At 39.2% G+C, this 26,648-nt stretch overlaps 1 protein-coding gene across 1 annotated transcript in view; it reads right to left on the bottom strand.

The window, feature by feature from the left end:
- LOC141006218 (uncharacterized) overlaps nt 1–26,648 on the bottom strand; it is a 101,925-nt gene that overhangs the window by 22,995 nt on the left and 52,282 nt on the right. The window contains exons 8-33 of the mRNA XM_073478368.1: nt 22,392–23,061; nt 19,936–20,055; nt 17,541–17,579; nt 17,386–17,439; nt 17,217–17,270; nt 13,789–13,896; nt 13,616–13,669; nt 12,832–12,885; nt 12,599–12,643; nt 11,918–11,971; nt 11,415–11,459; nt 11,278–11,331; nt 10,796–10,840; nt 10,637–10,690; nt 10,474–10,518; nt 9,572–9,625; nt 8,992–9,045; nt 8,069–8,176; nt 7,466–7,519; nt 6,094–6,147; nt 5,873–5,917; nt 5,411–5,464; nt 3,619–3,663; nt 1,621–1,674; nt 1,147–1,200; nt 973–1,026 (exon numbers count right to left, since the gene is read on the bottom strand). Coding sequence (XP_073334469.1) covers nt 973–1,026; nt 1,147–1,200; nt 1,621–1,674; nt 3,619–3,663; nt 5,411–5,464; nt 5,873–5,917; nt 6,094–6,147; nt 7,466–7,519; nt 8,069–8,176; nt 8,992–9,045; nt 9,572–9,625; nt 10,474–10,518; nt 10,637–10,690; nt 10,796–10,840; nt 11,278–11,331; nt 11,415–11,459; nt 11,918–11,971; nt 12,599–12,643; nt 12,832–12,885; nt 13,616–13,669; nt 13,789–13,896; nt 17,217–17,270; nt 17,386–17,439; nt 17,541–17,579; nt 19,936–20,055; nt 22,392–23,061 — 2,125 coding nt within the window. The remainder of the gene's footprint in view (nt 1–972; nt 1,027–1,146; nt 1,201–1,620; nt 1,675–3,618; nt 3,664–5,410; nt 5,465–5,872; nt 5,918–6,093; nt 6,148–7,465; nt 7,520–8,068; nt 8,177–8,991; nt 9,046–9,571; nt 9,626–10,473; nt 10,519–10,636; nt 10,691–10,795; nt 10,841–11,277; nt 11,332–11,414; nt 11,460–11,917; nt 11,972–12,598; nt 12,644–12,831; nt 12,886–13,615; nt 13,670–13,788; nt 13,897–17,216; nt 17,271–17,385; nt 17,440–17,540; nt 17,580–19,935; nt 20,056–22,391; nt 23,062–26,648) is intronic.

The raw sequence follows: 26,648 nt of genomic DNA, 5'->3' as shown, positions 1-26,648 counted from the left end.
TAGCTTGTGTCGCAAAGCGTTGCATAGTGTTGTGTGTGGGGAGAGGACTGGGCGGAGCTGAGGGGAAAAGTTGCTGCTTAGCCGGAGTAGAGAGTCGGGTACGGAGCTGGACCTTCTGGAGGAATAAATACCCGGAGTCATATCGGATTCTGCTCTGATCTGTTGCTGTTTACCAGCGGTTGGAGAGCTTGGAGATAACTTTTGGGATTCAAATTTATCCTCAGTAACAATGATTTCAGTGAGAGGTTGACCTGAATTAAAACACACAGACACACACATCCTTGTTGTGTGTGCTGTTGCTCTCTAGTTAACAGCTAATGTACATGACAGTAATCTGGCTGTTTGGAGCAAATAAACCCTTGCACAGGTAACACAAATTAGCACAAATTACTCGCCGTCAAACTTTGTGTAATCACACCATAATACTGGGTAGGATCCCCCTTTGAATCAAGAACAGCCTGGATTCTTCGTGGCATGGATTCAACGGGGATTATAGGACATACTTTAGTCTGAACTTGGTAAATAATCGCATTTTCCCACAGGAGAAAACAACAAATTGTGTGATTACATACAAAAAAACATAATTTACAAGCTAAATACTTGCTTTTCTGAATGCTCACTTCTATCCGAACCTATTCTGACATGTTAATTCTGAAAAACAAACCTCTTGTTCCACAGACATTTAATTGATTTCTAACCAAACAGACATATAACATTTGAGATATTTCAATAAAACAGCCCTGCTGCATCAGTTTCTTGGTAAAAGCTTCTGAATTAGTTACATCAACATCATCACCATCTATATATGCGTCAACTGATTAACATGTACATGAAACAGATAAGAATCTGTGCGGTCTTAAAGGTGTCCTAATGAGTAATGTATGCAGTATACTGTTCAATGTATATACTGCATACATCATGTGTATATGCTGTGAAAAAGGTAGTACGGGTGCCCTGCTAAAGATCACTTACATACATGCCTACTGGGCCCTGAGGTCCCTCCATGCCTTCCTTCCCCATGAATCCCTGAGAAAACACATCCACAAACACATCTACACAACACATAATGACAGAATACACACATACAACCAATATCTGTGTGTTGATGTAATGGAGGTCATTACAGCTCTGTGCCTGTGGACTCACCTTGTCTCCTGGGGGTCCTGGTAGTCCTGGAGGTCCTGGTTTCCCTGGTGGCCCCTGTTGGATAAAAATAGCAAAGGTCATAAATACCAGTTGATATCATCCATTGACCTTTGTACTACTGCATAAACATTACATCATTCCGATCCTCATGACCCTTTTGGCAACATTGACAGTGAAAACAAGGATGTTGCTGATCAAGGATACTTTTAAAAAATCTGCTATTTTTGGAATTTTAAATTCTAAATGGATGTTAAATGTATAACACCACAATGTTTTAGCTCAACTTAGTTTGTCAACTCTGGACAAAACCCAGTTTGACACGAAACAGATGTACAATGAAACTAGCAGCTTTTTCTCAAGCTATGCGTTTCAAAGGATGTGTTCATCTCAAACAAACTTCCTGCCTGGCTGCCTCATCTCTTAAAGTTTCTGTCTTCCAAATGATAGAACTACAGAACGAAAACAAAAGCATACCGGAGAACCTGGAGGGCCATCTGCTCCTCTGTCACCAGCAATTCCTTGAAAACCCTGGAAAAGTAGCAAAAGTAAGAAAAGAAGCAAGAAAATGCCACAAGAAGTGAAATAGCACAGGATGAGAAAAAACACTAAGAAAGATGCTGACCAAAAATTTAAAAGTGCAAATGTGATAAAAACTTTCATTTATTTCCATTTCTATCAGATCTTTTATAGACATGCACTGAGCTATTAAATTATTGGTTTAGATGAGTTGATTCAGTATTTTACTGAGAGTTGCTTAATCTGCCATTTAATTGTTTCTTGGCTATTTCATCTATAATGTTTTTATTGGTGATTAAGAGTTTTATGACTCTTTAACAGACTGCATTTGTCTTTGTTAACTTGAGCAGTTAAAAATGTGCTCACTGTTAATTTGGTAAAATAAAAGATAAAAAACATGTTACTCAGCAGCAGGGCATGTGAAGTTATAAACAGTTTTCTCAAGAATTTTCATGTCATAGCAAAGACAGTGTTGGCACAACATCTGGTCTGGGGCTGGAGGTATAATAGTTTGGGCCACTTACTTTCATTAAAGGTCAATTTTAATACAACAGCATACAATGTTATTTTAGACAATAGCATTTTTTCCAACTTTGTAGCAACAGTTGGACAACAGTGGAGAAAGTCCTTGTTTAAACATGATATTGCCCTGCAAAAAGCCAGGTCAGTAAAGATATGGTCTTCCCAGTTTGGTGAACTGGCCTGCACAGACCCCTGAACCTCAACCTCATCCAACAAATTTGGGATGAAGTGGAACACCAATTGTGAGCCATCAGGGTTGGACCTCACTAACGCTCTGTAGTCTGAATTGGAGCACAAACCTTGCAGCCATGTGCCAAAATCTGGCAGTAAGTATTCCCAGAAAAGTGAAGGCTGTATAGCAGCAGATTAATGTCTGTGGTTTTGGAATGGCACTGTCAATAACCACATAGTTCTGAAATGTTAAAGGGACAGTTCACCCCAAAATTAAGATGACATATTTTCTCCTCATTTGGAGATTTCAGCCGGAGAGATGTCTGCCTTCTCTTGAATATAATGGAACTCGACGGCAATCTGCTTGTGGCACCAAAAATATATTTAAAAAAACCTTCTAGAAGTCATGACACTCAAGATAATCCACAGACCTTGTTGGTTTCACTTAGGAACAATTGTTTTTTTTACCTAACTACGCCATATCACCAACCAGAAGGAAGTGTACCTAGCCTGGGATGTAAAAACTAATCGGCTGAGCTGTAATATTAACAAGCTTACTTAGTTGGCCTCTTGTCCATGAGTAGATGCATACTTCCTTCTGCATGGTCATACAGAAAGAAAATAGTTCCTCCATGGGACTGCTCACAACAAGGTCTGTGGATTACCTTGAGTAACCGGGTAATGATTGCTGGAAAGAGTATTTGATGTTACGTTTTTGTATGTATTTTTGGCTCTTAGTGCCATCTAGTTCAATATTGGAGAGAAGCAGACATCTCTACAGCCAATATCTCCAAAACTATGCAAATCACACCAAAACAATCTAGATGGATAAACAGGACTACAGGTAAGAGGAAAGATATATGATTTTGACTTTGGGGTGAACTTTCTCTTTGTGTCCATAAATGGTTAAAGTGTCTCTGTCTAAAATGTGTAAGTGTGTGATACCTACACATATGTGCTTACATAAACTCTGATCAGCCCCAACCACTTTCAGTGAGCACACCTGATATCTTTAACTGGCTGGTAGCAGGTTCTGTTCAATCCTGTTACAGTAAAACTTTTTTTTTTCTGTTGGAAGTGACTGTATTGCTTACCTGCTCATGAATCAATACCACACATTTAATCCAGGGCTCTTGTAAAACAGTAATAATGTGTTTCTATTCTGCTGAACCCTGCAGCTGTGGCAAAAAGCCAAAAAAGCCTAGCTGGAGCAATGATGTCATGAGCTGAGCATTGAGGTCGTTCTGAGGCTAACAGTCTTACCGTCAGCCCTTTACTGCCAGCACTGCCAGATGCACCTGAGGGACCCTGAAACACAGAGAGAGACAGAGAAAATACCGACAATGCAATTTCTCTCAACATCAGAGGTCATTCAGAGTGCAAATAGTAAATATCATCACGTTAATGAATTCCATTATAAACTCATAAGATGAATCTTCAACTTATCAAGTGATTTAATCTTAGAGTTGTAGTTTGACATTTTGGGAAATATGCTATTTTGCTTTCTTTCCAAGATTCAGAATATTACATTGATGCAACGTTTATACCTGCTCACTAAATATGAAACTGCAGCCCCATAATAAACATAATTATTATATATATAATATTATTAAAATTATTGCAATATGATAACATTATATAACATAAATAATAATATATAATTAGTTAAGGCAATGACAGCCACTATTTTTATAATTATAATCTCCAGTCTGAGGTGATATCACCACACGGCTGGCGGTACTATGCTGTTGTTCTGCTGCTGTCTTCTCAGTTACACTTTGCTGTATTCATACTGTCAGGTACAAAGAGCCTTGCAGCAGTAAAGTAGCAAAAAGGAATTAATGAGTACTGTGGCATACATACTGGATTCACGAGGGAAACAGACTCTGTCAGAAGCTTAAGAAAATCTGTAGGGGATTTATGTGCCGGACTATTTCTTGATGTGGTGACCTGGGGGTGAATACAAGACTCCAGCAGAAACATGGATTTAACATACCTGAGTATATTAATCAGTGAGCTTGAGATGCCGGAAGGAGGATTTGTTACCTCTGGCCAGAACCAGGCAAGCTGTTTCCCGCTGTGTCTGGTTATTATGCTAAGCTATGCTAAGATAACTGTCCTCTGGCTATAACTTAATATTTACCGGACAGAGAGTGGTATCATCACCTCAGCTAAGACAGCAATCAAGCATATTTCCCAGAATGTCAAATCAGTTTTATTAAAAAAATTCTTATTTGTTTCAACACAATTTCTTAAAATCAAGACATCATCTTGATACAAGTGAAACTGTAGTGGTGACTGAAAACCAAGTCACCCCAATGTGCAAATCACATTTACATTATCAATTAAGATGTTGATTATCTTTATAATTAAATGATTAACTACAGAAAATTGCCCATTACTAGTGCTTTGTGGCAAAGGAGATATCTTCAAGACAAAAGTGTTTTGACCAACCAAGGCAATATGAAACAAAGAACAGTAGCATGTTGTCACTTTATGAGAAGACAGAACGAGTAAATGCTGGCATTTTTCCTTGTAAATGTCTTATATTATCAACAGATTATCTTAATCATTACAATTCATTTCCTTTTAATCAGAAAATACATTAGTTGACTAATTGTTGGTATGAAGATGACAACTTTGTACAATGTATCTATCGATTAGAATTAAACAAATCCTATAATGATTTTCGTCTGTTTCAATATTGTATTAAAAACAGTGATGAAACAGAGATCCAGCATGAAGTCTGCACCACTTACAGCTCCGAACAGTGCTACTATACTGCACAAAGACTGCCTCCTGCTGTCTGAACCAACAATCACTACATACTGTATGAGTACAGAGAAGCATTTTTAAGGGAAGCAGGTGAGGTGTCTCATCCCCAGTTTTACTCCAAATTGGGGCTAAAAACAAGATGGTTATGACATGTGTGTGAAATAAGTTTAGAAAGTTACAAAAGAAAATTCTGACTCATTAATACAGGGTGCAGATGATACAAAGACACAAACAGAGCATGTACAGGTGATGGAATTAAAATATGATAGAGAATGGGAACCTGTGTACCAGGCTTTCCTTCTGCTCCCTCTGGTCCAGGAGGCCCCAGCAAACCCTGTGAGGGATCAACCAAAAACACACACATGCAAACTGTTCATCCTGCACAACTCTTCCTTAGTGTAAAAATGTAAACATTACTTTTGTGTTTTCTCTCAGCCAGTCAGTATGACACATGAGTATATAGAGCATTTAAAATATATGATTATTACAGAGATTTAGGGCTGATCTAGAACAGAAATGTGTAGCTAGTACTATACAAGAGAAGCTAGTACTATAAAATATAACATAGTGTAAGTATGTAAATGTTAAAAATAAGTCATAAATTCAAATTGCATACCAATTTAGGCCTTGTATTTGTAATACTAATGTTTTGAATTTTTAAAGACCTGCATTTTGAGGCAGAGCTAAAAAGAATTCAGGCTTGACTACATTTTTAATCATGTCTAACAGGCTTTAATTTTACCGATGGGCCTGGCTGGCCAGCGTGTCCCCTCTGTCCAGTCCGACCCTGGAGGAAAGTCAAGAAGAAGACGACATCAGTACCAAGAAGCTAATAGTTGAATCCTAAGCAATGAACACAACAGGTGAAATGAAAATTGATAGATGATAACCAACACAAATTTGCATGCTAACGCTGTTAAATTTTCAATTTTGATTAAATTCATTTGTTTTTAGTATGAATACCTTGTTCCCTCTGGGTCCTGGTTTGCCGTTTCGTCCATCTGGTCCCCTGTTCCCCTTCAATGAAGTTCAGAAGTTAGTGACCGGGCTGAGCATCGATATTCAATGCAGAAATGACATGACTAAGTTGTGTGACGAATCTACATGTTTCAATGTGACTGCATGTCAAAAATGGTAATTTATTAGTACCAAACATTTGTCATCATCATTATAGTCACCATTGCAAAAAACACATTTCACCCACACTACGCTGCCTTACCAGTAGGTGTCTCTGTAAGACTCAGTAAGAAGAGTGCATAGTGCAAAGGGGCTGCAGTAAGGATCTAAGTAGAAAAGTAGGAGTAGAAAACAGTGGAGACTCTGGGTGCTTTTCATTACGCTTCCCTTCCCTCTTCCTCAGGTCTCAGCTCCTCCCAGCAAGGATGTGAGAGAGAGATATAAGGTAGTTACATGAGGACAGATGAGTCGAAGCTTCCAGAGAAATCCTTGGTTCCATATTGTTAGTCTTATGCAACGTCAGTTTCTTATGACCTGCTGCTTGACCCCAAAGTTGACAACAAATGTTGGAAAGTGCATTGTGTTTACTCTCCTGTCAGATCAGATGACCAATCAATATAAACATCTGAACAAACAGGTGTGTTAAAAAAACACGCATACTTGTGTTTTCATACTCTAAGCTCCTCCAAGAGCCATCTTGTCTCTTGGAGGTGCATTTAAGGGATTGAAAGATCCTCGATGATAGCGGAGGGGTAACGATTTCCAGGTCACGTGAGGAGAGAGGACGCCAAAGAATCATCAGTTAGTGTAATGAAAAGCACCCCCAGACAGTCCGGTATGCTAAGCCATGTATGCTATCCAATTCAGCTGCTGTTGATGGTTTATTAAAATTAGTCTTGAGTTGATTTGTCTCCTGTACTTTACATGACAACATTTTATTTTAATTTTATACCCCTGTTCACTTTATATGAAATGAATATGACAGGGATTCATTTAATCATTTAAATGTCTCTAATAGTTGACCTTGAGTCTGAAAGACAGACAAAAGATACATTCTTTAACAACTGATTAAAGCTTTAGTAGAGGGCTGAAAGTGACTGCAGCTGTGATGAGTGATTCCAATTAAAAACTTGGGGCTTTATTACGTTTTGCTTTTCTGATTTAAAACTCAAAATGCTCCAGTGGAATGACAGAGTGCACACAGTTAGGCGTGTGTTAAATTCATGTTATTGCAGTCATTCACAATATCTGATTGTTAAACGTACATGCACGAGGCCACTGGAAGCTCTAATGTTTCACAGTTAAATGTGATCATGTGGATCAACATATGAAGTCATCTGACATCACTCTGTGTTAAGGCACACAAATCATCACTGACCTTCAACCCACGGCCACCCTTTTTTCCCTGAGGGCCAGTTTCTCCATTTGTGCCCTGAACGAAGAAACATAAAATCAGTCAAGCTTATCTCCTTTTTCACCTTCACCAGGCAGCTTCATTCGCCTGGTTAAAAGAGCATGTAATACAATATTATGCTGCAAATACTATACTACATTGTGGGTTAGTAATCTGGCAATGAAGTTTGTTTTGCTTGTTGCCTGTGTAAATTGACTTGTTATAAAATTATAATAGATATAGATAAAAGTTATATATATTATCTTGAAACAAGTTGGAGCCACACTGTTTAGCCACATTGTTTAGATATTAGTTTAAAATTAGTATATTTAAAATAAATTGTTGCTCCTATCAGAACAATAAAAAATAATATTTTCTTGGAAGAGATTACCATTTATGACTATTTTTTTTAAACTTGTATTTTTAAGCTTGACCTTCTTGCTGTTTACTGTAAAACAAAATACTGACTGAGCGTCCAAGTTCATTCATAACCTGGAAACAGGTTTATTTGTTTCCACTGTACACAGCTGCCATAGTAGATCAGTGTTACAAAAAGACAATAGTTAACCAAATTGCTGTACACTGTACCTCTGTGCCTGTGGGGCCCAGCTGGCCCTTGGTGCCTGGGAAACCTTGGAAGCCAATGGGGCCTCTCTCTCCCTGAGGACCCCTAATACCTGCTGCCCCTTCAATACCCTGAAAGAAAAAATAGAAAGAAACATTTTCTCTTTAAAAAAAGGCACAGAGACCTTTTTGAATCATAGAGTACAAGAGATGTTGCAGGGATAGTTTTGCATTTTGGGGATTATGCCTATTTGCTCTCACTGAGTCCTATTGTCACTGTAAGGCAAAAACCAAAAAACACACTACCTCATTCAAGAACCACTTGTATGATCAGATCTAATCTTTAGTGGCACGTACTTTCTGAGAAATCCACCAGTTTTCCTTTCTCTTAAAAAGTCAAGTTTATTTTCCCATACACATTTTTACACAGTAAAACGTGGAGTGAAATCCATTCTCTGCATCTAACTAGGATTGCAAGATTATGAGATCATGCAAGAATTGCAAGATTACACAAGAATCCAGCCCTGATTTGCTACATATTCTGCTCTGAGAAATGGTATCACCAAATCTCTTCCAGTGGACACATTTCTACCATCACATGGTATATACCCTCTTATCGCCCAACCCTACACTTAACCCATCATAAGTATTATGAGCAGTGGGCAGCTATTGTGCTGGGCCAGGGGACCAACTCTAGCTCTAAGCCATCGCTTTGTTCAGGGTCACTGACAAGAGAATTAAACTAACATATGTACAAGTTTTTAATCAAACATACAGTGCATGTTACTTTTTCTTAGGTACAAAGTGGTGGTAATCTTCTCGATCAACTTCGCAAGCAAATTAGCACACTTCTCAAAATGTTGAATTATTTCTTCAAAAAAATCTCTCTATGACAGTTAACATTCTGATTTTTCAGTGTTATGAAACAGAAAGGAGCTGGTTCCTACTCTGTTGCCTTTAGGTCCTGGATCTCCCTTGTCCCCATCTGGTCCCCTGTTACCCTGTGAAGAATCAAATGGTCAATGGGAGACTCAGCTATAATGTTTTGCTGTAAACATGTTTGTAAATGCATCATGAGCGCATACCGTTCCCCCGGGAAAACCCATAGGACCCCGTTCCCCTGGTGTACCCTATAAATAATTACAAAAAGGATGATGATGGATGAGAAACCAATAAGCGCTTTAAGAAGCAGATTATCAGGAACTAGGAATAAAGAATACATTTGTACAAGAATGATATCAAAGCATCATGTCATGAGCTACAGACACACTACAACCAGTAGATGGCACTGTGAGTCTGCAGTATGCCTTCAGAGTGCTTATCAGGATCAATGAACCAATATTTACAGTCTGTCAGTGTGAACACAAAGGTATATACTGCTGTGGTGACAAAAGTCGTGCTATCATTCACAAACCCTGCAGAAAACTGCTCTTACGTTTGTCTGTTTATACAATGTGTTAACCTACATGTTTTTAATGTGTATGTAATGACGTAATACCCCTGAGATAATGTTCAAGTGCAACTCACCATGGGCCCCTCAAAGCCGGGATCCCCCCGGGCACCCATTGGCCCCACAGGTCCCTGACATTAAAGCAGAAGAAACAACACAGAAGGAAAACAATGATAAGATATTGTGATATCTGTTCTTTCAGACATACACTATCAGCTGCCTTTACATTAACCTTATTGGTGGAAGGAACAACCGATACAATCTTTCTGTTTCAGAAGCAGAAAGAAATTTCTCCATCTTTATTGTTATCAACCTTTTATAACTTTGGGGGAAATAAGCAATGAATGAGCCACAGTGAAAATGAGATATTCGTATGAGTGAAACAACTTATTCATGGTGAGAGTTAAAGTTTGTTTGCACAGCATAAAAGAAACAAGGCTCTCCAACTGATCTTGACCTTGTAGCTTGAGTGGCTTAGCCGGTTCTTCTACTTCCCCTGTGAAAAATCTAACTTTTCTTGTGGTTGTCTGATAATTTTTTGCTAACCCGGCAGTTGCTCGCACAAATGCACATTTTGTTTGTATATTGTCTCCATATGAGATTAACTTTTCCCTCAGTGATGCATGGGGCTGTGCCTCAAATGTAAAGTACCAATATACTGATTCTCATTACAGTTCATTACAACTCTTATAAACTGGCATAAAATGGCAAACAAGAACACCTCGAGGACAAGTTTGGATTCCTGAATCTGACTTATCCCGTGAGTAAAATCTGTCCAATAAAATTTGTTTTATTGTATGATTCATTGGCTGTATTCTATAAACCTAAACCATTCCTGTAAATCTAAAAAATAGTCTTTCACAGTATCAGTATGATTGTAATTAAATCTAAAATGATGAGATCTCCAGTGCATGTTTTTGAAGTTTAGAAAACAAAAGAAAAAAGTGGAAGAAGATGAACTTGCTGAGAATTAACTTACAGGATCCCCTTTAGGTCCAGCAGCACCGATCAGTCCTGGATGTCCCTGTTGAGATGAACAAGTTGAATTTAACCTTCTGCACTTTGCTGGCTGCTAAGTATATGAGGCAACACCCCAACAAGTCAAAGTTTCCATTAACAGTCTTGCCGTGAACTCTACTCACTTGGGGTCCTCTGAGTCCTGGAGGTCCCATCTGTCCCTCTAAACCTGGAGGCCCCTGTTCGAAAAAAAGGAAGGTAACACATTTTAAACCAAACACAGTGTCTAAACATTTCCAGCAAGTTGAAAAACTGCAGCATACATAACCTAACAAAATGTATACCTGTGGGCCTATGGGACCGACACTGCCAGCAGGTCCCATGTCCCCCTGAAAGAAACAATAAACGATCAATAAACAGAGGAAGTAACCTGCAAAATAAGTCCGACCCTTGAAAGTTTCCAACCATAAAGTATAAATTCAATTTAAAACATTACATTTGCTTCATTTTTAATTTTACACAACATATTTTCTACTCTACTGACAACAATTTGGATTATGTATCAATCATTTTATTCATTGTTTTATATCACAGTAAACTAAATATCTTTGGGGTTTTGGACTGTAGCTTTGACAAAACAAGCAATTTGAGGATATTACCTTGGGCTCTGTAAATTTTGAGATGGACAGTTTTCACTATTTTTCATTCAACAGTCTATTAAATAATCAATTAATTGCACAATCAAAGAAATCACACCTTGCGGAAAACCACCTTTAACTTCCATATTACTGAATTGTAATAAATACTTTTAGTGGCATTTTCTTACTCTTGAGCCATTAGCTCCCTGAGCGCCAACTTGTCCGGTAAAACCTGGTGCGCCCTGTGACACACACACATAAAAAAAAATATGATACATATGTTCATGGCACAGACAATATTTTGTCATGTTACTTGTCTGCTCACCATCAGCCCTGGTAGACCTGGAGGGCCATCCAGTCCACTGTGCCCCTGAAAACAACAGGTTCATAACAGCATTAATGATACACTGTCCTCCACATTGTCCATTAGTTCAGAGTCTCTTACAGTGAATACAAGTATATGATAACTTTAAAGAGAATATTCACCAAAATAGAAAAAACCCACCATTAATCACACACTCCTAATTTAGTCATACTAATATTAACTATATTGAAGTTTGTATGAAATTTTCAACCTTTCACATCATTAGGGCGCTTGATAAAGCTATAAAAAATTTACAGAATGTTTGACCTTGTGGTGTCAAACATTTCTTTTGCTTTCTCTGATATTCTTCTTTAACATGGGCTTCAAAACAAAATGAAGAACCTTCAACAAAAAATGCAAACATGATGTGCATTTTTTGGAGCTAAAACACAAAAAGAAAAAAGTCACAAAAGTTGGATAGTTAGAAACGTGGCCAAGCTCGAGAGCATCGGCACATCACTCACATCAGGCCCACTGGGCCCCTCTGGCCCAGAGCCACCTCGGATCCCCTGAGGCCCCTGCAAACAAGATTTAGGTATTCAATGTCAACTCAATAACAATATATCATTAAAATACACAGAAAACATTGTATTCAAAGGGAGGATTAATCAGACAGATTACTTCCTACTGGTCAGAGTGCCTGTGCTAATACTATGAGACAGAGATTCTGATTTCAAGCCAAGTGGAATCAAAGTAAACCCGAGAATAGAGCAAAGAGAAAGTGGGAGTCAGTGCCTTGCTGCTTGGAACTCAAAGTTCAAAGAGGGACTGGATTAGGGATTAAAAAGGATTCAGAAGCGCATGTCTTTCTTTTACAAAAGCTGATTGTTTGTTTTGTTCCTCTCATTTTACACCAGTTGGATTTGTAAGAAATGTATTACATGGGGACAGCTGTTAATTATTGTTTTAAACTGATACTATCCTGTGCTGGCATCTTGTCCAACAGTATATGTACATGTATGTGAAATGTTGTATATAATAATCTATAAGCAGCTTAATGTCACAGATAAGAGAGAAATACTCCTGGTTTATGAACCTCCTACTTTCTTTCCAAAGGCTATGAATGAAATTTAAATCCCTGCAGAAATTCCTGTTTTGTTGCATTTCTAAAAAGGAACCAAACAGGGAGGGTACAAGACACTCACTGGTGGTCCCACAGGTCCAGGGGGTCCCGGTACACCAGTTGAGCCCTAAACAAAGAAGAACACAGTTCATACAGATAATTACCCTTTGATGCATTGTTCAAAAGAAGATGCTGTACGAGATAGAGACAGTGTAGTCTGTCTGTTTTAAAGCAATCCATACTGTATATCATGTTGTGTAACGTTGTGTGTCAAGCATGTTAAAGAGTTAGTAATTAAATTGCACGAATGAGTACCTTCTCACCAGGTTCGCCAATTTCCCCTCTTGGACCCTTGAGGCCAATGAGACCCTGGTGACGCAGAGGGAAAAAAACACAAACATTTTCTACGGTGTAAAAGTAATTTTTTTTTCGTATTAGCCTGAGTACATGAGTGTCAAATATGGACTTGATACACCTTAATAGTTAATTAGATTTTATAATGGGAAATAAAAAAGTTAGCAACTAGCTGGTGTTCATATAGTAGCATTTAAGAGGCAGACTTTTCCCTCAGGAACTGGTGGAGACCAAAAACAGAGCTCACAGAGGAGGGAATGTAGGGGAGGGACTTAATGTTAAATCAGGTGGCTAGAAACAGAACTTCAAATGCTTATGTGGCTCTTTATCTGCTAAATGTGTAAATAAGCAGCTGTTTAATCACAAGCCTACCATATCAACAACCATATCAAAAACAGGTTATTGCATTGTTATTTAAACCATAAGGTCTAACCTTTCTTTTAAAGGTAAAACTGCTCTGCCATGACAGACGAGACCTTAATGTGTCAAAAAAACTTAAACAGACCAGTTAGGTGAAACTGCTTTGAATAACTCATTATGTGAAACTTATTTTTCCAAAACATTGAGTAAGCGATAGTCTAAGCGCTTAATTGTTAAAATACACCAGAAAGATGGTGTTCATGAGCTGTGGCTCAAGCTACATGTAGTAACCATGTCTTCTTGGCTCCAATTTCACAAACAGTAAAATGTAAATGGGACTGACTGGTTTTCCACACAAACGCACGTGTGCAGTTTCATTCCTCACCTCATCACCTTTTTCCCCTTTGGACCCTCGTTGTCCCCTGTATCCCCATGGGCCCTGAAGTCAATTACGGACAAGATGGAAACATTTCAATGATAAAAAGCTGTGTAAAATCATTTACCTACTATAGTAATATATGTGTACTATTGTGTATACTGTGTGTCTTTTGTGCCCACCTGTGATCCAGGGGCACCAGGTGATGCGGGCTGACCATCTTCTCCATTTTCCCCATCTCTCCCTGGGGGCCCTTCTCGTCCTGGAGGGCCCCTGTGACCCCGCTCACCCTATCAGACAACATGAATTATAACCGCTGTAGATTCTGACTGCTTCTTTATTAACCTATTAGTGAACATTTATGAAATCTTCACAAGATACTTACAAACAAAAATAATCAAAAACTGAATCAAAAGTCAAACTTGGGAAAACCACATTATAAATCATAGGTTTATAAAGTGAATACACTAACCCTCTCCACCACTCAACAGAGCCATTCATCACATTGAAGGCATCAAGTGAATAACAACATACTGTCTACGTGATTATGGATTGCAATAATTCTTCCTGAAGATAGGTTTATCAGTGAATGGCTAAACCACCTGTGTAGGCAGGGGACCATGTTATATTTTAAGCTGGAGAGGATGATTGAGTTATGATTTTTAACCTTTATTCAACTAGGATCATTTCACTTGGAGCAAAGCATTCTTTTACAGGAAAACCCTGCATCACACTCACACATTTACACACAAACAATGATTACTTTTTAATAGAATTATTGGATTCATCATAAAAGGGCTCAAGGCTTTAGAGTGCTAGTTTTATCCCACCAGTAGTCCTAAGATACTCAGATGGAGAGGATGGAAATAAATAGTTTTGGCATTTTTTGTACATTGGTTTATCAAAATGATCAAAATTGCAATTGATTGACTAGTAACTTATTCACTTATCACACCTGGAAGCTGCCCGTACATATATAATATAGCCTTTAGGCCACTGAGCAGTTGGGGGTTCAGACTGGAGCAGCTGGGGGTTCAGGGTCTAACTCCAGAGCACCTCAGTGGTAGTAATAAGGGAGAGGCAATTGCCTTCACTCTCTCACTTCCCTCTCCCAGATTCATCCTGCTGGTAGGGGGATCAAATTGGTGACTTCATAATTCAGTGGAGCATTATCTAGACCAGTGGATTTCAACCCTCTCAACATGTGACCCCTTACAACAAAGCATTGTCAATTTGCAGCCACTCATCACAGGTTATATAAATCTTCTAGTCTTGAACAAATTGCCAAAGAGTCACTTTTACCCCTGAGATTGCAATGCTTGCGGGCATCCAGAGCCTCAGATTTGACACCACTTGGTCTGATTCTGGACCACATGGGCATCACAAAACCTGGCAAATTATGACATGCATATGGCAGGCATACATCAGTGCCAACAGATAATAACCCCCACACACACACACACACACACACACACACACACTGACACGTGCAGGCACGCACACGCGCGCACACACACACATTGTATATACTGTATATATAAATAATGTAAATCAATCTTGGTGTTGTGTTTGTGTTGTTATTGTTATGTTATGTCCGAGTGTTTGGACCGATGCTTTGGCAACATTGTTGTTAAACTTTCATGCCAATAAAGCCCCCTTTGAATTTGAATTTGAATTTTAATAAGGTGACATCACTGACAAGATTGCCTCTGGTTGACTCTTCACAGACAAAAATGTGCTTTCATTCATGAAGACTACACAATGACTTAAACACAAACAGAACAGTAGATCTATATTCATTGCTACACAGGATCTAAACACAGCAGACACCAAAGACTGTTGTACGGGCGATAGTTTCTAACTATCCCCAACCACAGTGGTTTGTTGTTAGTACTGACTCACTTTTCCAGCTGGCTCAAAGTTTCCATATGGTTACAGTGGACTTTCAGGACGCATGTTTATGTATTTTGAGATGGTTTCTGAGATGGCTGCAACATGGTTTTATTTACCTTTACAAGCTATTCACCCAAACAAATTCAGTCAAGAGGTTTCGAAATTTTATGTGACTCCACTAAATGACAAGGGAGAGAACGTGAAATTAAATAATGCCAGATATATTGAGCAAACTGGATCAACTACAGCTCAGTATAATCAAATTTAGAATAAAATATGGAACTTCTTAAACGAGCAATAAAAACACTTTCATTGCTTATTCTCTCAATATGAGAATGATTACATCATAGGGAGTTTCTTGTGCAGAGGGTTTCCAAACACCCACTCCCTTTAACCACACTGACTCTGCTCCACCAACAATGTTACGCTTCATTTAACTTAACATTCAACTGTAAGACTCTGCTGGATCCTGTGGTGTGTCTATTTTTACAAACGTGTATTGTATGGAGACCATTGTTCAATAAATTTTAAATTTTGATCAACATCTCAAAGTTTCCAATGAAAACAAATATTTCAGATTTCATTAAGGGGTAATGAACATAAAATGATGAAAATATTTCTTGAATGCTTCCATTTAATGTGTTGCTTTTATTTTGACTTAACTTACTTAACTTTAAAAAGCATTAAACTTCAAAGACAGGTTACAATTTAAACAAACTCAAAAAGGGGACTGTGTCTATGTAGCTTTTTTCTGGCAGGAAAGTGCTGGCATGTTGCTGGGGAGCACTGGGACGAAGCCCAGTGAGAAAAAAAGAAAATTACTGTCACTGCCATATCCAACAGCTGTAGAGGACATGTAGAGGATCTGGGTGTATGGTACTTATCAGTTAGGGGGAATTATGGACCTAATTTTTTTGATTGATTAATCTATTGATTATTTTTTGTATTTATCAATAAATTTATTGATTATTTTTTGGATTAATCAAACTATTTTTACTACCTTTTTATTACTCGATTAATATCACAACAAATTGACCCAAAATAACATTTTAAAACTTGTCATTTATATTTCAATATTTTATTCAATCATCTTCAATCAACAACAAACAAATATGGCAAGGTATGCACTGCAGGAGACATTTCTCTGTGTCGCGTTAAGTCGCACTTTCACTTACATTCGGTCTTGTCCCCAGATTTAAAACACAGCAATGATCTGCCTCATCCTGGTTGTTTACTGTTATTTTTAATCAGTCGATGAGGACAAACAGTCACTAGTAGAACCAGCATGCATGTAGCATAGCAGCTTCGTCTTTCGGCAAACTGATCAACGCTGGTTCCCAACACGTCACACACATGGACCATGGAGTGACACTCCCACACCACTGCACCAACCTGCGCCGTTTCGCTGCACTACCAGTTCCAATGTGAATCCAGCTGCCAGGGATGCTTCCTCTTCAAGTGCTAAAGCCTGGCGATAGTACTACTTACATCCCACACATTGACACACATTACGTAAATCGATGTATTTACGTAATCCATTACACTGACGCGTTGCACCAGCCCTAAGCCCAGTACCAGGCCTCTTTTAGGCTAACCAAGGGGCAATTTGATCTACTGCTCCAGAATGTTGGGGGTACCATCTCCAGAGAGCATCAGTGCATCTGTCTATGGTGACTTGCATCACTACTACTTATTCAGCCATGATTTTGGTGCTTACCATCTCTCCTGGCATCCCTGGTCGTCCCCGCTCCCCAGGTTCACCAGGTGGTCCCTGAGATAAGAGATCAAGAAAATATTTAACACATTCACCAATTCGAAATGATTGTTCTGTATGTTACATATTCGGGATCATCATACTGTAATTGTGAATGGAGCCCATCTCTTACCTGCATGCCAGGCCTGCCCATCTCTCCAGGTGGTCCTTCAGAGCCTTCTTTACTCTGCAAGCTCACAAAGAAGAAACCAGCCTCAGGTCAACAGGAACTTATAAAACAACTAAATCCCAACAAAGAAAGGATATTAATTGTCACAGCATACTTACAGGCCAACCGGCACGAAGTAGCTGGTAGAAATTGGTTTGCTACAGGAAGAACAGAAACACAAGAAGTTAAAAATTCAAAATTATATAAATGGAAATAAAAGGAGTACATGAGTGATACCAATCCTCATTCATGAACACGTAACTTAAAATGAATTCCATCTTCTCCCCAACTCCATGGTCTCTGTAGTAAAAATCTATCTTTGCCTTATCATTGACCCTCATTCAGAATGAATGGTAGTAACTGAATGACCTCTGCAGGTTGCCCATCGAGTTCAAAGCACATACAGTAACAAATCGCCTTCACAAACTACTAACAGACTTCCATTTCCGCAATCTTTTTTCAATTCCGAACTTGCAGTTCTCCATCATGCTGACATACTGATGGGTGTATTCTACAACATACAGCTGTGGCCACTGCAGAGAGATTAAACAGATGAGGATACAACATCAGCTTGCACGCACCATAACTACAAGGTCAAAGGTTTTACAGATAGTCTGTGGAGCTTATGGGTCTTTTACGACTTGTGGTAACTTACAATGAATTACTTAAGGGCTTTAGGAGAGAGGGATGAAAAATCATCTTGTCAACTGGAAAGATATTTAAAGGAATGCTTGGAAATGTGCTTACCAAGATTATGATGAAAATATACATAACAATTTCATCTCTCTTCATTCAGTATTGAGATCAGTCCAGAATGTGTTAAATCTAGCACAAAAGCTGTAGGCAGGTGGGAACAGTCAGCCTCATTAAGTAGAGGGATAAACATCTTCTAAGAATTCAAAAATTGTCTCTTTAGAATGCTGTATCTTGTCAATTGTGCATCCCACAGTCCACTTGTTTTTGGTCAGTATTCCAATGGGTATGCTAACTGCTTTCTCAATATTAAAATCTCAGTTTATGTGTTAAATATGCAAGAGACAAGATTTGAATATGACAGTTTAGAAGTTGACTACACAAAGGAAAAGGTGGATTTCTAAAGACCCGTTGTATCTTTACTCATCTAAAAAAACAAAACAAAACAAAAGTGAGAGATTTTTATCACTCACTGAATTGTTAACTATTTTGAAGAAATTAACATAACGGACTCACTGGAAGGGTCTTAATTCTTCCATTTACACAGAGCCTTAATCAGGGAGTTTTACATAAAGGATCAAAGCACAGCCTATATATACACCACAAGTCTGGCTTAATGTTTGTCAATTATCCAATAAGAACTCAACACATAAAAGGTAAGCCTCTAAATTATGCTGGACTTCCAACACAGAAATTAAAGAAAATAAGTAGTAAGTAAGCAGTAAAAGCTACAGCTGAGTCACAATAACAAAAAAGAAGAGTATGAAAGACCTCAGTTAAAATATGGAAGTCCACAGCCCACGCAGTGAGCAGAGTTGCTTATAGCACTTTGAATGTTTCCATGCTAAAATGCTCACCTAAACTGCTCACATGCTAATGTTCAGCAGTTATATTACCATTATATTAACCATGTTTACCATCTTTTTTTAGCATGTTAGCATGTCAAAATTTGCTTTCATGTATTTATCTATTATTGGACAAATTTTAATTTTGTCCTGAGGGTTGCACTAGATGAACATTTGGGATGACCAAAGGGATTACAATTCATTCATCCTGGCAATACCAAATTTCACAGCAGTTTGTCCGATACCAACCAACTGACAGACCAGGCAACCAACTGACAGGCCGACATTGCCACCCCTAGAGCCATATCAATAGTGTGGCTAAAAATGCAATACTATATAACTATTTTATTTAATAATCCAATGTGGCTTCTTATTCTTTCTTCTTCTTTTCAAATGAACAACTTTTATGACCAGTATTTATGGGTATACATGTTCATATAATATCTTTATTGTTAAAATGTAATAGAGGTACAGATGAAAGAGACATCAAGTTTAGGACAGGAGCTTTGGTCCACATTTTAGCAAACATGCCTAACTGCGTAACTGCCTAACTACTCAGGGGCGGCTGTAGCTCAGGAGGTAGAGCGGGTAGAGCATGGCAGCCTCTGCCATCAGTGTATGCATGTGTGTGTGAATGTGAAGTGTTGTAAAGCGCCTTGAACGGTCAGTAGCTATAGAAATGCAAGTCCATTTCAATAGCTGCTAGCATATAGTTCATGCTGAGTATGCGCTGCCTGCTTAAGGTTAGGTTTGGAAGCCAGTTTGCAATCGGGTGGACTAGTCTGCCCTTCTAAAAACATTTTAACAGCACTGTAACAACAGCTAATGGTCATCCAAATCATAAAGACTAGGTGCCTGACTTGATTTTGTGACAAAATAAGATAAGGAAGATAAGAGAGGATCTGCTGTAGACCTTGCTGTAAATATTTCACTAAATAATCACTTGAGTTTGAGTAAATTGTGGTTATCATCTTACCTGAAAGGCAGCCCATTCCTCTGCTGTGTTCTTCCACAGGTAGAAGGTTGGTAAACCTGCTGGTCCGGGAGGTCCTCTCTCCCCCTTTTTTCCTGGACTCCCTTCAGGACCCGTCTTACCCTGAGAGAGAATAAAAGGAAGTGGTACATTTATGCAAGACAAATCAATTTATATGGAATAATTGGTATCATGGCCCAACTTGTTTTTCTAACATTACATCATAGAAATGATTTGATGCAGCACTTGGGCTCTGGCAGAAATAATCGACACATGGACTTAATGGAGACAGGGACAGGAGTTTATAGCAGTAGGTATAAAAATGTCGAAGGTGAAACTGAGCTTTAAAACAAGATATAGCCTCGGATGCTATTTCAGAGGAGCACACAACAGAGGTGCACTCACATCCTGAAGAGCCAAGTGGATCAACTTAACACATCGTCTGAGGCTATTATGTCATAAACAAGCTTCTCTTACCTTATCACCTTTAAATCCAGTCAGGCCAGGCTCACCAGGACAGCCCTGTGAATGCAGTAACAACCCTCAATAAAACAGCTCAAAAGACAAAAACACACAGAGAAAAAAGCACTCTTGAGGATACAAAATTGTATTTAGCAACTACTTTAAAAAACACACAAGTAAACCATTGCTCAAATAATTAAACTGGTGTGTCTGTACTAATCATCTTAGTCAATTTACACCTAAGACTGTACTACTACTCTTAAGGAGCAAACAACTGTGACATGAGAGACAAGCAAAGTACTTGATCCCTGTAAAACCTCCCAGTTTGCTGATTATTGACTGCCACTTGAAAAGCAAAGGAGTCATTTTAGGGTCTTGTTCCCAACACGTTGAATGCTAATAAAACTTTGCAAATAAATGCAAATAAAATGTTATGGCTTAAAGCTTCGGGATGTACAGTGATTGTATTTTTAAGCTGCTTGGATGCCTGCTGTGTGTCTGCACTGTGTTCTTTCAAGTGAAACTTCCTGGCAGATTTCCCCACCTCTTTTACTATGGCATTTTGTGGAGAAAAAACCCAATTCTTGTAGTTTAAGGGATTCTATGCTGCTTGTTTCAGCTAAAAGTTCATGTAGTTGTGGTTATGTTAGAGCACAACACAATTTCTTAAGTAAATGAGTGATACTACAAGAGAAGATGCCCTGATAAACAAATATAGCAGACAAGGCACAGCAAGGAAAACCCCCACACATCTGCTCATTCCATTATTTTCTACAGTGGGACACCTGGAAGTGTAATACTGCACTTGTCAGTCACCAAAGGAAAGCAAGGAAGCCTGCGTTGAAGTTGTCATCCATTTATAAAGTTTCTTTGTTGCAGTTTAACTAATGGTTAGGTACATTTCATGAAGCAGATGCTTGAGACATGTAACCAATCAGATAGTGTTGTGGACGGGACACTGAGTGAGACTACAGACTGGTGACTACAGAGAGAATATGCTGCATCAGAGCCAAAATAATGCATTTTTAAATTAAATAACTTAATTAGCAAATGCCAACACTGATAATTAAAAAAATGCTGATTATCAGCCCCCTTCGTTTTCCTATGTTGGACAAACTACTTGTAGTACTTGCCTGTGCTAATGCTACAGGCGAACAAATACTACAAAAGACTAAGCAAGCAAGACCTGAAATGTGGCACATGAGAGGAGAGGACAGTATTCCAAGCCAACAGGACGTCTTCCTTCATGTTCCCTACAGCCGTCTTCAATTACGGTAATCGTGCTGAGTGATCCTGTGGATTTTATGGCAGCGTGACTCCAGAGATTGGCCCAGACATGACCATATGGACAGTCTGGTTCTGGTTCAGTCTGCCCTGCAGTCCTTGTGACGACCCACCTCTTTCACCAGGTAAACCTTCCGATTGGTTAGTATGAAATGGCTTTACTCCTTGGCACCAGTCAGATAACTTGGCAGCCACAAGTCAAGATTGTCACGTTGAGTAATGCTATGACAAACTGTTGAGCCTCTTGAGCCACGTAGTTCCCTTAGAGCTCAGATTGCAGCATCAAAGACATGTAGATCAACATATGTTTTAGCAGTGTAACCTTCCCTGATCATATTCAGATGGCAGCTGAATGAAAACAGCTCTTGTAAGTTGTAAAGCATGAGCAGATGTCACACTTTCTCCATTCATAAGGCTTGTCCTAACTTTTTTATCTCTTCCCACAACAAATAACAGCATATGATATGATATGATACAGCAAATGTAATGTTAAATCAGTGGGAAACAAGCCTTGGCCTTAATTATCAATTTCCAAAAAACTAAACTAACCTACAAAACAATTTTTCATAGAGAAGTTTACACTGGGCGGAGCATCCTAAAGAGGACTTCTTGCTTTCTTTGCTGCAGAAAAAATGCATTGATTACACTTGGATACATCCAGTATCATCTAAACAAGTATTTTAAAACAACAAGAAGACCATAAGCCCACTCACTTCCTGCCCTGGGGGACCCATTCGGCCAGGTGGTCCTCTCTGGAGTCGGTACGTTTTGCCATCTGAGCCCAGGACCAGGTCTCTGTCTCTGGACACAATGGTCACAACGCCAGGGCGCTCCTTCTCTGGTATTTTACCATTGTGCTTGGTTCTATGATCAGTGGTGTTGAGTTCTCCCTTTGCAGATGGACCAGAGATGATGACAAGAGGTGTGGGTGAGACAGACCTGGACCATTCATCAGTTTCCTCCCATAATTTGTTGGAGTCTGTGTCTATTCTGGGATCTGTAGGGATCTTCGGAATTACAGGAAATACCACTACCGGCTTCTTGGTGGCACTTTCGATGTCCAGGTCAAGGATGTCATCAGATGGTTTTCTGGGGAACAGCGATGAAGTCCTCCCACCCGAGTCAGTCTTTTTTTCTGTGGTAATGTTCTCCTCCAATAGTTTAGATGACAGTTCAGGCTTCCCCTTCTGGTTTCCCTTAAATCCATTTCTGGAGGGCTTCCACTGAGGGTTGACTTGTCCGCCATTTTGGAAGATTGGATCCAATAAGTCAGTGTCCTCGTCCACCACAAAGACATCCCCACGACCTACTGAACCTTTGGACCGACTGGATCCTGAAGGCAGTGTCCCGTCACCCCGAGAACTCCCTTGTCGCAGATACATACTCTGTTGAGAGACAAAACAAGATTTGAGGCTCATTTGAGAACAGCCTGTCATATATTTCAGATATTTCACAGACTTATTTTTGGGATGTTCCAATATCAAAACCTGTACTGGAACTGCCTACGATACTACCTAAAATGCTGGAATCTATCGGTGAGTACACAAGACTAATTCACATATGAATGTAAAAACCTTTTTTATCACAAAGAATGAAAAGTCATAATGCTAACAAGAATATTTGATGTTATAATGACACTAGTAAAACATCTAAACTTGTTCCATACAACCCTCAAAAAGAAAAATAGTGCTGCAGATTTTCTTTCCTCCCTGAAAACTCTCATCAACTTTTTCCGGACATCTGGCATGATTTCGTCTGCCTTCAAGTTGATTACTTTCTCTTTCAAGACTGTTACCCCTGACCCATCTACCATCAAAAACTCCTATCACTGCTGATTTCTGTCTAATTTATTTCCAAAGCACTTGAATGTGCTCTAATGTGTCTCTAATTAATATTTCTATGGTTCTCACCAAGTTGCCTGTTGGAGCCAAACCACTGTAAATATGTTTACAGTTAACATTTACATTTTCTTCACTGCTGGAGCCTCTATTAGGTCTTTGACCTTCATTATTGTAGGTAGGTATACGGTATCTAATTCACATATGAATGTAAAAACCTTTTTTCAACCTACGGCTGAAATTTAGCAGTTATGCTAAGTCCGGCGCATTTACACTGACGCTTAATGCATCAATGTTGATGAATGCGCATTGTCCCAACTCAATAAATAAATAAATAAAATAAAGTATCATATCCACATTTGTAACTGTGTTACTTTTTTGGTCATAGGCTCCTCTTCTATATCTTGTCTACCCTTGGGTTAAAGCTACTTTCCCAGCAGGAAAGCAGAGTCTCTGTTAGATGAATACAAATGACTTATAATAAAAACTATTTTATAATTGTTCTCACTGTACATCAGTTTGGTAATGAACATTAGCTGTCAAAATGTGAACTTCATGACACATCAAGGCTCAGTCACTTACACAAACATGACAGCACTTTAAAGTTATGGGGTATCCAGCGGTGACAGCACAAACACTACAGAATCAACATGCAAAACACCAAGACCCAGCATTTTTCCTTTGCTTGTCATACTGCATTACATACACATACACACACACACACAACAAAACACATGAGAATGTTGGGCCCCAGGGAACGGTGCCACAGTGAGAGCGGCCTTTCAGGAAAATGGACCAAAGGGCTGTAAATTTTGTTTGATGACCTTAATGGGCTGAAATGGAGACTACTAAAATGGAGCTGAGAGGCATATGTAGAGCAGGGAGACTGGATGAGGCGAGTGAAGCAGGAGCGTGCACGCTCACAATTGTTTTTTCAGAGTAGAGCAGAGTTGTACCTCTAGAGTTAGAATATTTACATATACAGGTGAAATTTTGGTTACATGTTTTCTATGCCGCGTCGGAATAGTCATAGTCATAACATAACAATTAGCCAGTAATTGTTAACCCATTACCATACCTACTGCTTTCGGGAATACATGCCAAACTAAATGAGAGGCCACCTCTTGTTATGTGCTAGTTGGCAAATCTTAGCATGCTGACATGCTGAACTAAGCTAGTTAACATGGCAAACATTATGCCTGCTAAACACCAGCATGTTTGCATCATCTTTCATGACACACAAGACCTTCTGACAGCTGAAGAAGCAGGGAAGCACTGTGAGAGTCATGTTCTTTGACTTCTCCCTGCCTTGTGAAGAAAAGTTTTTGTACCTCAACACTGCATCTTAGACTACAGACTGCCTGTCCAGACACGGCATCTCAGAGTAGATTGCAGTGTCTCTGAGGCTGTGATAAGCAACTTCAGTGCACCTTAAGGAACTGTACTGGTACCATTCCTCATCACTCTCTACACCTCAGACCTCAGCATTAACTCTGGTTCCAGGAACCTTCAAAAGTTTTCTGATGACTCCTTTACTGTATAATAAAGAGAGGTGGAAGGACCACAGATGACTGATAGAGAGCTTTGTCATTGGTGCAACAACAATCACCAGAAGCTCAATATCAGAAGGCAGTACGCAATAGTTCATGCATTTCCCTTTAAATTTTTATCACACCACTAATCATTGAGAGCTAAACACAAGTTGCCATTGGAAGAGAGCTGGAGGTAGTTTTGGGTATGAAACATGAATAATGAAGTGATACCACAAACATTTTATGAATTAATGCAATTATTACAGATAAGGAACTTAGCTTTTCTTTATTGATACAGGCATTTGCTACAACAACATTCAAATGAGCATGCTGTGATTGCATCATCAGACAGAATGATATGCCCAGACGTTGCCCATAAATGATCTTTTGAACTTGACTTTCATCCATCAAAACTGAAACAGTAGAACAATAGTCAGTCTTAATACTGTATCTTCAGTGAAACCCTACCCTTGGTGAAAGGTAGGCCTAGTATAACGAGGGCCAGTGAAGGGCTCAAATAGGCAAGAGACCAAACATGGTGCCCCTAGTGAGAACAAAGGCCCTTTCTCTCTCTCTTATCCCACAGTCAGGCAGGCAGCCCTGGTCGATAAGCTGACACTAGATCTCCTCTGGTCAACACCGTCCCCTCAGCTTATCTCCCCACCAGTCTGTGAGATATCCCTATGTACGCCAGCCCAGAGCATACTTATTTGGAGTACTATGATGCGTTGGCCAGTCAGTCAGGAGCCAATAGCTGTCAAACACTCCTCACCAAAGAAAGACATGAAATAACCCAGTATGATATAATATTTTAGAGAAATCCTCTTCTGGTTCATTCTGGTACTTGTCTCAGGGTATAAAAATGGACAAGTGACCTGAAAGCACTGGCCAGCTTAATTAACTAACTATAGTCTAATGTCTTCTGTGGGTCTGGAGGAGCTTTTCAAAGTGTGCAAAAATGGTAAATAAACTGCGCTTATAAAGCACATTCTAAGCTGACAAAATGCTTTACAATTTGCCTCTCATTTAACCCCGGCGTTTTTTTCCTTCTTGGCACGCCTACCGGACGTGACACTGGGGCGTGGCTAAATCCTCGATTCCACCTTTGATTTCGAAGGTTGAGCTTGTGACATCATATCGATCGATATCCGACTTACAATCGAGATCGTGACAGCCCTAGAGAAGATGTTACTCTTTTTCATAAGGGTCAAATTATTGGCCTGCATCAAGCAAAGAAAACCACTAAAAATCAACAGCAGAACTCACAGCTATGTTTAATAGTGAAAAAATTTCGACACGCCTTAAGCCTTAAGAAAACCACTCATCAGTGAGGCTAATCAGGAAAAAAAATCCTTCAATTTGCTAGGGAGCATAAAGATTGGACCCTGGACCAATGGAAAATGGTCATGTGGTCTGATGAGTCCAAATTTACTCTGTTCTACAGTGATGGGCGAATCAGGGTAAGAAGAGAGGTGGATAAAGTGATGCGCCTATCATGCCTAGTGCCTAGCTTACAAGCCTGTGGGGGCAGTGTTATGATCTGGGGTTGCTTCAGTTGGCCAGGTCACAGTGACCTGAATATACCTGAATATACTGAATG

The sequence above is a fragment of the Pagrus major genome, chromosome 12, assembly GCF_040436345.1.
Source record: "Pagrus major chromosome 12, Pma_NU_1.0".
In the NCBI taxonomy this organism is placed as follows: Eukaryota; Metazoa; Chordata; class Actinopteri; order Spariformes; family Sparidae; genus Pagrus; species Pagrus major.
This window is presented reverse-complemented; position numbering and strand designations above follow the sequence as displayed.